A 13,348-nucleotide genomic window follows, 5' to 3' on the forward strand; every position below is an offset into this window, starting at 1 on the left:
CTTCTACACTACAACCCCAAACATGCATGTGATTTAAACTTGGCTTTCTCCCTGTCCATAATTCAAAAAGAGCTTTACAAACTGACTTGCTAGGAACTCAGTTCAGTATGTAGTTCGACATTTTCACGGCTTCACCCCATAAGAACTGTCGAAGTGTTGAACAACTCATCATGTTTCTAACCATTTCAATCAGTGTTTTATTTCTCCTCTTAGCAATGTCATTTTGTTGTGGTGTGCCTAGAGTAGTATACTGTGCTTAAATACCACACCCTTCTAAATATAAAGCCAAAGGCCCTTTAGATAGACCTGCCTCAATGTACTTCCCATAGCATTCGCCTCCCCTGTCGGACTTTAGAATTTTAATGGACAATTCCAATTGTTTCTTTACTTCAGTTTTAAATACTCTGAAACAATTTAACACTCAAAATTTTTTGAAATTAAATAAAGGTATGAAAATCTGGAATAATCTTCAATAAATGTTACGAAATAAATATTTCCACAGATTGTTTTAGTTGGGAAGGGTCCACAAATATCAAAATGGATAATCTCCAATAGTTTTTGACTTCTAACTAAAGTCTTTTTCTTAGTTTTAATCATCTTCCCTTTAAAACACTCAATGAAACTTTCGAAATTTGAGAAATCCAAAGCAGGCAAAATTTTATCCTTAATCATGCAATCCATTCTTGTTTTAGATATGTGCCTTAATCTCCTATGCCAAAGCAAGGAAGATTTTTCATTTCAAGCAAGTCTTTTAGTTGATGTAGATGATTCAGTGTTAAAACAAACACTTTCATTGCAAATCGAACAAAGTACATGCCACAATTCATTAAATAAAAAGCAAACTCCAAGTACAACTCTTGGATTACTTTTCATGTAAATCTTGACACTTTCGTTGTCTCCATCGAAAGCAAAGCCAGTTTTTACAAGTTTCAAAAATGAAAGTAAATTCCTTCTAAATGAAGGTACATAAAAAAAATCAACTAAATCTAAAACAAAGCTACTGGATAACATGAGCTTGAAGTCGCCTATTGCTTCCACAACCACTTTATTCACATTGCCAACATAGACTTCAAACACTTCATTTCTCGTTGTTGTACCTCTTCTTGTGAAACCCTGCAATGAATTGGTGATGTGAATCGAACAACCAGTATCAAACTACCAAGAATTTGGAGGGACTTCAACAAGATTAGATTCAAAACACACAAAAATTTTGACCATAATACCTTTCTTAATTTTCAGATCTTTGAGTTTCTCTTTGTCCCTTTTCACGCGACCAAGTCTTTTGCCAAAAAAAAAAAACACCCTTATATTGTCCATTATATCCTTATAATTCTCAAGCCCTTTGGAGAAAGATGGAGTCATGGTAGCACTACTATTGGAGATCAGTTTAAGGGCCTTACTAGTATGGAAGAATGGTTTCTTCCCTTTGTCAATGTGCACAAAGTTCGCTGCAGCATTGCGCTTAAGCCTGCATTCCTCTTGAGCAGCAATTGAAATTAGTTCATCCATGGACCATTTCTCATTCTGTGTACTGCAAGTAACCTTCAGCTGGTTATAACATGAAGGCAGGGAAGTCAATGCCATATGGACCACAAAAGCCTCATCAACTGGAACATTCAAATCCTTTGGTTTGGCTGCAGTGTTCACCAACTTCATAATACACTCTCTAACACCTTTCCCTTCATTGAACTTTAGAGATGTAAATGTTGTCATCAATATTGTAGTATGTAACAAATGTTCATGCACACTGCCAATGCAGAAACCTATTGTATAACAAGTATCTCAGATTAATTACATTTGTGTGACTATGTGTGATACTTGAAGCAGCCATGTTAAAAAAGAAATGCAATTCTTCTACTCGTTTAAGACCTTATGTTCCAAAGGCAATAGAACCCCTTAATATTCAAAACGTATTCTTCACGAACAGGGAATTAGATTATATAGACACATGCTTGTCTAACTTCCATCTATCGTGGAAATCAGTTACCTGTAGTTTTACCAAGTAGTGGATAGCAGTTATCATTTGCTGCATATCATCCATGTATCCTTGTTTATAGGAAGTAGTCATCCACGCTTACAACTCCTTAATCAATTTATAATATATACGCAATAGAAGATTCACACTTATAATGTTAGTCAAGTCCAACTACGTTTCTAACAAGAGTATTATAGATATAGGAAGTCTTTAAGAGAAGGGATTCCCATTTTTTGGTTTTTTATTTTTTTTTACAAAAATGGGAATTAGTTGTGGCACTCCATCTCATCAAAACTTTAATAATCTGAACCATCTATTTTCAAGTTGCACTGCATAGATCATCTTTCAAAATATTACCCAAATTTGAAATATTTGACGCATTTAATTAAGTTCAAAGAAATTAAGGAACACTTTGTTTTAAGAAAACATTAAAATTTTATCTTGATATATAAATAGACAAATAGTTTTGGATTGAATTGAATTTTTGCAAGGATGATCTATAAATTGAGACTTACAAAATAGAGGTTTGAATCGTTGAAGTTTGATGTAGAATGATTTCCACAAATTCCCATTTTTTTTAAAAATAAATTTCAAAAAATGGCAATCCCTCTCCTTTTATATATATACTAGCATATGCCCCACACTTTGTGTGTGAAAATAATTTTTATTTTTATTTTAAACTAGAAAGGAGAAAGGGAAGAAAAAAGAATGTGGATCAGAGAGAGAAGTTTTTTCCTATATTTTATTTTTCAAAATTAGAAGATGTTAGGATCACTCTTGAGTGAGGCTTTAAACAAAAAATGTAAAATTTAGTTTGTGTGAATTTATATTACTGCCCATGATTTTGTTTTGTTGTAGAAGACAAAATTATCTTTTACCCTCTTTTGTTTGACAAAGAAGGTTTTATTAATGTAGTACGTGTGTGTGTGTGTGTGTATATATATTTATGTACATATGCATAGGTACACAAATTATATGTACATATATATGTGGACACATATTTGTGGCTTATTTTATCTGACCACAAGAAAGAGAAAGCGCAGCAGAAAGAGAGTAGAGAGGGATATGTTTGTAGGGTTGTGTAGAGGATGTGTTATTCCTCTTTCACAATGCCTTTATTTATAGTAATAAGGGAGGCAAGAATCATTCTCCTCCAAGGAATACAAGTCCCAATAGGGAAGAATAACTAGTACCAAATCTAATCTAGAATTTACACAATCACACTTTAATACAATGTTTATAACAATATTGTTACCACTTAAGCAATATATGTATATATAGCATTATCATTATGGTAGTCTTTTTCTCCCGTTTTTTTTTTAAGTCTCTCCACGTTGATAAAGTTTGTTTTTTATGAAAAAAAATGCATGATATTTAATAGCACATTGCAATTTTTTTTACCTATATTGAATACACATTAAGTAAAGGGTTTTTATCACAAATGGTAGATTAATCAAACTCATCATTTTGATCTATGAGTTTCAAAATCTATCAATCTAGTCCTTGTCATTCACTGTCGTACACCAATGTTGTCATTCCGTTAAAACTCCGTTAATAATTCGGTTAGTTTGCTTATGAGGCACACATATAGGACCCACAAGTCCCATAATATATGCCATGTGGATTAAAAAAAAAAAAACCATTTCAAAATTCTAAAAATCTATAAAAGAAAAAAGAAAAAAAAAACAAAAAGGGAGAAAAGAAAGAATTATTTTTTACAATTCTAATATCACCAGAATATCATCGATACCCAGCAACTGCTAGGGATTTTGACAGGGCCATTGATTTCCACAGTCTTTGCTTGACCGTCGAGAATGATTGGGATTTATCGAAGTTTCGAGCACCGGTTTCTCGGATTAAAGAAGAAGGTGGCTTTGGGCTTACCTACCAAGTCGAGCCTATTTTCGAGATCCGCCATCTACCCAGATAAAAGATTACTGGTAAACTTGAAGTCTGTTCTCTTTAGGGTTTGCGACGCTAGGGTTTGAATTTGAATTCGAATTCAATCGAAAAATGTTAAGAATAAATTATTTTTTTGTCCATTAAGAATGAATGGATTGATTGGAAAAAGAAACTGGCCGTCGGATTGTGGAGGAGGCGCGCAGTGGAGGAAAAAAGATGTGATGGTAGCTATTGGGAGAGATAGGCAGGTGGAAGAAGATGAGGAAAATGGGTTGGAGAGTGGGTTCTAATTTCTTTTCTTCTTTGTTATTTTGCTTTTGCAGATTTTAGAATTTTGCATTAGTTAAATTTTTGTTTTTGTAAAATCCCCGTGGCACTATATTGTTGGACTTGTGGGTCCTATATATATGCCACATAAGCAAACTAACAGAATTATTGATAGAGTTCTAACGGAAGGGTCACATTGATGTGCGGCATTAAATGTCAAGGATCAGATTGATCGATTTTGAAACTTAATTAAGGACCAAAATGATGAGTTTGGTTAATCTCAATGATCATTTGTGATAAAAACCATTAAGTAAAATTCATCTATTTATAATACTCAAAATAAAAAAAACAAAAGTTAATAATTGTTAGCTAGATTTTTTTTTTGAGGAAAAAAAGTACGATATTCATTAAAATGAAATGAAGCGTACAAATAAGAGGATAGTGATACATACATGGACCTCGGTAAAAACCTTGTCGGGGCTTTGAATATGAAGTTAAAGGACCAAAATCGGTATTTAATCTTACACCCAATTTTATTGAAAAATAGATCTTATTTAGAGATTATTATCTAGTTTCATATAAATAAAATTAGGGTGGTGCTATCTACACACTCATTTTTACCGCTTACACACCCTTCTCAATTTCTGGTTATCGGATCGAATGAATTGAAAAAGATCAATGGACAAAAATTTAACAAGGGTGTGTGAGAGGTAAAATGGGATGTGTGAATAGCACTACCCTAAAATTAGCACACCACCTTTTAGCAATGGCTATCTAGCAGTGTACCCAAATGGGCAAATTAGGGTTTGACTTTTCACCTATCTTATATATGTATAAGATTCTTATAAGACAACACTTAAATAGAAGAAGGGGTTCATTCATTCATTCATTTTTTGTTATTTACAACGTCGTTTCCTTCAAATGAACCTTTTTGCATATAATCAACTTCAAAATCCAAAAGCAGCATACGATGTAGTAGGCTAGTAGCTTAAGGGAATACACAAGCATGACCGGGTTCTATGCCCTTGGAAGTTGGACAAGTAGACAATATACAGTGGTCATGGTCTGCTGTACCCCACCAGGAAATGCTTACATTGTTTATGGTTAAACATATATATATAAGCACCCCCATGAAAGCCACTCCAGCATCTAGGGCAGCAGAAAGAACATAATTGTACCTCTGCCACCACTTCTTTCTGTATCTGAAAACAAAGTAATTGAAAACGATTCCGACCACAATCCAGCTGTTGAAGTTCACAGTTGTAGCTGGTGGCATCACAGCTGTTGCTCCGAAAAGCACTGGAAGGTTGATGTAGGGGATCCATTTCTGACTAGGGAAAGCTTTGTGCAACAACCATACCAAGACAGGTCCGAGTGCACCTACCAGGAAGAACCAGTTGAGTCCTCCGTAGAGTCCGAGAGAGCCGAAGATTCGTCTCGGTCCAACCAGACCCCAAATCACAGATGCAGTGAAGAAGACACTATCATTAGGACAAGTCCAAGGACTAGTGTCAGGGAGTAAGTCAGTATTGCATATGTTTTCCACTGTAGTTAGCAGCCACCATGCTGTCCCAATATTGACTGTTCCGGCTACTATAGTTCCTATGCACTTTATAATGGCAGGAAAAGAAAATTATAAATTCATAGTGAAAAGATAGCAGCTTCTCATGCATCCCGGGTTAGAAACTTTTCCTCTATTAAATTATTGTAATAGTTTTTAACCCTATCTTTAATAATAAAATTTAGAAAGAAAAAAAAAAAAATCAATATCCACATTCTTACTAGATTTGTATATGATACTATAGTTAATCACTCTCATTCAGAATTCAATACCACTTTTTTTTATTGGCAAATTTAATACCACTTTAAACACACGCATCTAATTCATGTTATAATATATTGTATGTGCATGTTGTGGAGAGTTGTTTGCTGATCAGATGGTACAAATTGGTAGTTCATATTTTATACATATGTGCATGTTGTGGAGAGTTGTTTGCTGATCAGATGGTACAAATTGGTTGTTCATATTATATATATATATATATGTGGAATTGTTATTAGCACTCCAAAAATCTCATTCTATACTCCAAATTTTCTATATTGGGAAAGAAAAATACACTTGTGAGGAGTATAGAATAAGATTTTTGAAGTGCCAATAACACTTTCCTATATATACAAAGTAAATGACAAAAAATACCTCAACTATGGGTTTCACGACACTATCATACCTCATCTTTTAAAATTGACAATGTCATACCTCATCTTTAGAATTTGGTCAAATGTTATACCTTCTATTAGCTTGGCAGTGAATTTCTTAGTTAAATGCTGATGTGACTTGATTCGGAGCCCACTTTCTATTAAAATTTTAATTAAATATTAACTAAATATTAAAAACAAAAACAAAAACAAAAACAAAAAACAAAAAAACACCCATCAACCTATGTTCCCCTTCCCCAAAAACCCAGATCCCCTTCTCCCATCAACCCCAGTCCCCCCTCCCCAAAACCCAGATCCCCTTTTCCCCACCAGAAACCCTTCCCACCTGTTCCCCCCAACCTTCCTCCGCCACTCACCCTCTCTCTCTCTCACACACATCTCTCTCCTTTCTCTCTAGGCAACATGCATCCCCAAAATCCCAAAACCCATTACAAATCTCAAAACCCAAAATCTCATCAAACCTCCCAAATCTCGAGAAGGCGGCCCTGTTCGACTTTGACCTCACCCTTCCTATCTAGATGGTCCAGGGATTAGGAGGATTAGTTTTATCTCTTAATGAGGTTATTTGTAGTTATGTCTAGAGAGAGAGAGAGATGGAGTGTCTCTGATTTGGGGCTAGGGATTAGAGAGAGAGAGAAGGAGTTTCTCTGATTTGGCGGTGGGCCCGGGTGGGCAAAAGGGGTGTGTCTGATTTGGGAGTGGGCTTGGGTGGGGAAGATGAACTGGTTTTTTTTTTTTTTTTTTTTTTTTTTTTTTTTTTTTTTTTGGTACATGAATAGGGACCAACTCGAGGAGCTACGGGTGAAGCCATCGTCGGCCTCCTTGGCATCGAAGAGGGTGGGTGGTGGAGGAAGGTTGGGGGGGGGGGGAGGGACGAGTGGGAAGGGTTTCTAGGTTTTGGGATTTTAGGGATGCAGGTTGCAAGGAGAAAGAAGAGAGAGAGGCGAGAGAGAGAGGATGGTGGAAGTAGGTTGGAGGGGGGGACAGGTAGGGAAGGATTTGTAGATGTGGATCCCACAATTTTACATAAAAGAAAAATATTTTTTAATTTTTTTAATATTTAATTATTATTAAATCCAATTGGATTAATGAGTGGGCTCTGTCTTTAGCCACGTCAGCACTTAACAAAGAAATTAACAGAAAAACTGATAGATGTCTGACATTGGCACAAATTCATAAGATGAGGTATGACATTGTCATTTTTAAAAGATGAGGTATGATAGTGTCGTTCGACCCATAGTGAAGGCAGTTTTGTGTAATTTACCCATATATATTATAATATTACAAGCTAATTGAGGTCATTTAGTTTGAATAACTGGAATACATTAATATTAAGTTAGGTACTAGCTATAATTCAAAGAATAAGATATGAGTTACATTTTTAATTAATTTATAGTATGATCGTATCCAATAACTAAAATGTAAAGGGAGAAGAATATGAACATACCTGAACTACGAACATGGAGATGGGAGGAATCTTCATGTAATGGCCTAACTTAAAATCACTCAAAAATGAAATTGCCTGTGACATACTTATGTATCCATAAGTTTTGAAGCATACATTGGCTATCGGATATCCAGGTAGTATCAAACCCATGACGTACTCCGTGATGATGTTTAGTCCTGGTGTCTAAAAAATTAGAAAAGGGATAAGATTCTTAGAGATTCATGATCTTAAATTATCAATTATAGATACGGGGTGTGTGACACTCACCATTTAAACATCTGCACTCCAAATCGAATAGCTTAACATTATTTTTCAAGTAATGCTATTTATAGACACACTAAATAGACCAGGTTGACGCAATCTCTAATATATATGGGTCTCAACCAAGTGTGAGCGAAAGGAGGAGGTTCAAGAGCTGCAAACTTACCACATTTGTTGTGGCAGTTATTATGCTGATTGGAAGTGTGAAAATCAATGCAATTCCTGCTGCAAAAACGAGTCCCCACCATGGCATTTGCACCTCATCCTTCATGAAAATGCACAATGCTAGAGAGAATACGAACGACACCACAAGCAAAACATGAAACCACCAGCTGGGTATGTCCCTGTATTTCCTCATTAATTTGGTATGTATATCTATCTTTCCACTATATGACGATTGGTATCGTTCATATATGTCCCTGTTAGAAGAATATCATTCATATTACTGCCACAATAATAACTAGTAGCATTTTATTACCCAGAAATAAATAAATTTTTTATTTTTTTAACAAAATAAATAAAAAATTGTTGAAAGTTTGAGTTCAACAGAAGCGTAGGGAACCTTGTATGTCCTTATTAGAAGCTAAATTACTCCTCATTGTACTAATTCATCTTATGGTGAAACATCAACTTAAAAAGAAAAAAAAAATTAGATTAACATTTTTATAAATAAATTATTAATATAATTAAGCATTAAAATTGAATTTGGATTTTGATCTTTTGCTTAGGTGCGTTATATGAACATGTTATGCAGGTATTCACTATTCACGCACCTTCCATTGAATAGAGCCACATGTGTGAGGGTTGATATAACAGCAGCAAAACCAAGACCATATGTTAGGGCAAAGAATACACTCAAGTTTATGTATCCTTGTTTTTCATAGGCAGGCATGTCAATCTGAAACTGGTCATTCACAATTCCTTTGACATTATATATTTGGCCGTCGGAATCAAACAAGTGCGAAGAGAAGATTGCAAAATTTTTTGCGTTGTACAAGTTGAGCCTCCAGTAGGCAATCGGAATGATGACATACATGATGACGATGTATCCGACAGTGACGTTGGCAATGGCAAAGAAGGGGCTGATCAATGGGCTCCCCAAGTAGGAGGATATGACCGACCAATCTAGGGTGAATGACCCAAGGCCAAGTCCACGGTAGCCTGAGCCGATTTGCTGAGCTCTTATGGACTTAGGGTAAATCCAACAAATCCATGAAATTATTGAGAGAGTTGTGAAGAGGTAGCCCGGCACTGCGTACCAAGAGAAGCTGCATACCAGTGCTATCAAAAAGAATTTCCCTCTGGACATTCGATTTTTGTCTTTCTCATGCAGAGCCCTTCATGTTCATGCATATTGTACGCAAATCAAAGTCAAATATCCATTCATAAATATGTATTGTCTTAAAACTGAAATAAAATACATTGATATTGCTAGATTAATATTTCGCTTCCTTAATTAGGTTAATTGTTTTAAAGGAATATGAACATCAATTAGGAGCTGAAGCAAAAAAAAAAAAAAAAAAATATATATATATATATAAACTAGCTGGCTACAAATTTATATACAATTTTTTTAGTAATTCAGATATAACAATGTATTTATACTAAGGAATAGATGATTTGGGTTAAACCATAGTGGGTCAAGCATAGTAAATTAGTGTAAAAAATTGTCGTTCATGAAAGTTAAACTAAAGACCTACTTACAGTACAAGTTGGGAAGAATACAGCTTAAGTACAAACTGACAGGAATACCACAAACAAAAAATAAACTAGGTAGCCACATGTTGTAAATCTCAATTCATAAATCATCCTTGTAAAAATTTAATTCAATCCAAACCTTTGCCCATTCAATTGTCGCGATGAAATTTAAATGTTTCTTAGACCACAATGTTTGTCTATTTTTTAAACTCAATTAGATGCCTCAAATATTTCCGATTTGGCTAATATTTTGCAAGAATAATCTATGAGGTACAACTTAAAAAATAGACAGATTAAATCATTGAAATTCGGTATCCTTTGTGCCCCACAACTAATCCCCATCTAAAAAACTAGAGATCTCTTACCTTAAAAGCTATATATATATATATATATATATATATATATATATATTGTTTAACTTTAGGTACTACCACTAATTAATATACTTTACATTACCAGTATATTTAAACATTACAAACATATAATTTTTTTATCCTATAAATTGTTAATCAATAATGGAGTACATATCAAAAAAATTTAAAAATACAAAATTCCTTTTAAAAGTTAAAGAATGGAATACAGAATTGTTAATCGTATAAATTGTTAATCAATAATGGAATACAGAATGATTTGAATCACTAAATTTGTATTCTTGTAAATTTATGCATTATTTAGATAAATTATATTCTTGTGATAAATAATGCATACAACTAGTTGTTTCATCATATAATATGTAGTTGTGGTGCAAAAATATAGTCTCTTTAATATCTTTGGTTTCCATTACATGTCAATCCATTATGAATGTACGTACCAAATTAATTTGTAAACTCTTTATTTTCATAGAATTATTATGGAAATATAACAAATTGTATACACATATGTTATAACCTTGCAAAGCATTTTCCTTGAGTATATTTTTCTAAGGAAATGAGTTGTGCACACTTATTTTCTCTTTCACATTCTTGGTGCATTTTTTGGGTTTGATTTAACGAACGCAAGAATTAATCATGATTAATTTGTGAGTCTGTCTCACAGAGAATTGAAATTATAATTTCATTGTAGAGTAATGCTATTCTTATCATATTATTATACCATAATTTCTATACCAACTTATGTGGCAACTTACTTGGACATGCCACATCTTTAGTTTTAGTTTTATTATTACTATAATTAACACACTTATTCTTTTTAAAAAAATTAATAATTAAAACACCCTAATTAGAATTGATTAGGTCTGACGCTTTGTTTTCCACTCCATCTCCTTTCGTCCCTCTCACCCCAATCTCATCCCTCCTTCCTCTTCAGCATCCTGCAACCTCCATTTTTTTGTCAAATTTTTTTTGGTTTCTAACTGATCGTATTTGTTTTCCTTTTTATTGTCATAAAATATGGGTTAGCTAATCGTTTCATTGAACAATGACTTTATATGCATCTTTAAAAATTTGATGAAGGAGTCAAAAGGAACAAGTTTTCTATCAGATTGAAGGTTATGGGGTCACTGTTCTTGAAAAATCCTTAGATTTATGCTGCAGTTGCTCGCCAATTATTGAAATTAGTTATGGTTTTTCTTTCCTTTCGATTGGCCTTTTGTTTTTGTTTTTTGTTTTTTTTTTAATGTTCTTTCTATTTGCTCTGGAAAAGAGGAGGAAGAAGGATGAAGAAGCACAAGACAATTAGAGGAACTTTAAGGAGGGAGAGGATATTGGGATGACAAAAAGAGTATTTGAGGACAACTGGATGAGGGATGCAAGAATATGAAAATTGAAGTGTTTTAATTCAAAGGAAAACTAATGAAAATGGCTTGAAAACTTTGAGTTTTAACGATAAGGACATAATAAAGGGTAAAGTGAATAGTACCATGTTTGACTTTTTAGTGTAAAAATGTGGTTTTTCGTTAAAGTTAACAGTACCGCGGCATTTTCATTAAAACTCCCTTAATTCAATCTAATATTTGTTTCCGAACAAAAACTAATTAAAATTAATAAAATTTATATGGAAATTCAAGTATACTGTAATTAAGTGAGGTGGCATATCCAACTCAGCCACCACATAAAGTGATGTAAGATTATGATATAATAATATGATAAGAATAACATTATTATTCGTTTTATGATAAATTACCTGAACAAAGAAACCTGAACGAGACTACTAGGCCACCACATCCCCGCCGGATCCACCACGTACTTTCTGATAATACCAGCCCACCCATACCCCAATACCTGCAGTATTTATTTACCATAAATTTAGCATTTAACACTCTCTCTCTCTCCCCCACAAGTATGCTTAATATTGTAGTTAATTACTAGTAATTTCTGCGTGCATGCATGCATTACGTACGTACCTGTGTTGTAATCACAAGTGCCCAACTTGCAAAGAAGGATATCTTCCTACCGTAAAACGCTTTGATTATATTCACAATACCAACCGCATACGCCGGTCCATTCCCAAACCCAGATCCGGCGTTTGCAAATATCGAAATCAGCACGTGCTCTTTTATGTTAAATTCTCCCGGGTTCAACGAGAATGACTTCCCACCAATCCAAAACTTTCTCCTCGGCAGCGTCCTAGCCATGAACCTCCCGATCGGCAGACTTGCCACCTGCACGGAAATCATTGATATCACGAGCGGCTCCGTGCGGTACGAGAAGAAGGTGTTGAGGAATGAGAGGAGGAAGCACGAGAATATGCCTATAGTCCACATACGGAACGTCCATACAGGGAGGGAACTGTCGTCTTGGTTGGAAACCGTTAGACGGACCTGCTCGACCGATGACACGTCATCACCGTTCTTGTCCTCCTCCTCGATCTCGGTTATAGCAGCGGCCTCCACTTCTAAGGCGGTGGCTGGGGTGTCCATGGGGAAGAGAGAGGGAGGGAGAGTAGAGAGGTTTTTTTGAATGGTGAATGTATGTGTGTCAAGGGTTTGGATGGTGAACGTATGAATTGAAATGAAGGGTTTTAATAAGTGTTTTTACAGTTGGTTTACAATTTTATGATTTTGGATTTTTTGTCAACGACATTTCGTTGCCGGCCGGGTACGTCAAGTGGAATTGGAGGTATTGACAAGAAATACATAGAAGCGTGTTGTGCTGATTGCAAAATTAATTAAATTGGTTTGATGTGGACAATATGTCGATACTTTATTAATCTATGATTAAGGTATACTAAGGAAGCTAACAAAGATATTAATATTGAGTTATTTATTATATATTTCTTTATGCGTGGTTCCTTTTTAGAAGAAAAATGAAGCAAACTAAATTAATGAATATACCTGCTCTGACCGAGATTGGAGATGATTCTTTACTACAATTTGTTGACGGAACTTTAGGACACCCTTGGGGAAATGCACCGGTGCCGCAGCTAATCGAGTAGCTCTAGAAGTATGTGCACAAACTCGTAATGAGGGATGTGATCTTGCTCGTGAGGGTTATGAAATTATTCATGAGGCTAGTAAATGGAGTTCAAAACTAGCTGTTGCTTGTGAAGTATGGAAGGAGATCAAAATTCGAATTCAAAGCAATGAATTTTGTAATCTAGTAATTACTTACTGTTAGTTCTCTTAGTTGAATTGAAATTGAACT

General features: G+C 34.6%; 1 protein-coding gene across 1 annotated transcript; it reads right to left on the bottom strand.

Moving 5' to 3' along the window:
• Positions 1-5,132: 5,132 nt before the first annotated feature.
• On the bottom strand, positions 5,133-12,654 carry LOC125476103 (oligopeptide transporter 2-like). Its single transcript, XM_048581827.1, has 6 exons — positions 12,109-12,654; positions 11,889-11,986; positions 8,843-9,406; positions 8,236-8,488; positions 7,809-7,991; positions 5,133-5,753 (listed from the first exon to the last, which is right to left on the bottom strand). Exons 1-6 carry the CDS (start codon positions 12,622-12,624, stop codon positions 5,133-5,135), a joined length of 2,235 nt encoding a protein of 744 aa, XP_048437784.1. The 5' UTR covers positions 12,625-12,654.
• Between the last annotated feature and the right edge of the window lie 694 nt (positions 12,655-13,348).

Source organism: the organism of the source record quoted next, unplaced genomic scaffold, assembly GCF_019419815.1.
Source record: "Pyrus x bretschneideri cultivar Hongxiangsu unplaced genomic scaffold, Pyrus_bretschneideri_v1 Contig17, whole genome shotgun sequence".
Classification (NCBI taxonomy): domain Eukaryota; kingdom Viridiplantae; phylum Streptophyta; class Magnoliopsida; order Rosales; family Rosaceae; genus Pyrus; species Pyrus x bretschneideri.

Coding starts and splice junctions, on each gene's coding strand:
- LOC125476103 (XM_048581827.1), bottom strand. CDS start 12,624: ATGGACACCCCAGCCACCGCCTTAGAAGTGGAGGCCGCTGCTATAACC. Junction 11,987..12,108: donor CACTTGTGATTACAACACAG/GTACGTACGTAA, acceptor TAAATACTGCAG/GTATTGGGGTATGGGTGGGC. Junction 8,489..8,842: donor GTGGCTCTATTCAATGGAAG/GTGCGTGAATAG, acceptor TTCTTCTAACAG/GGACATATATGAACGATACC.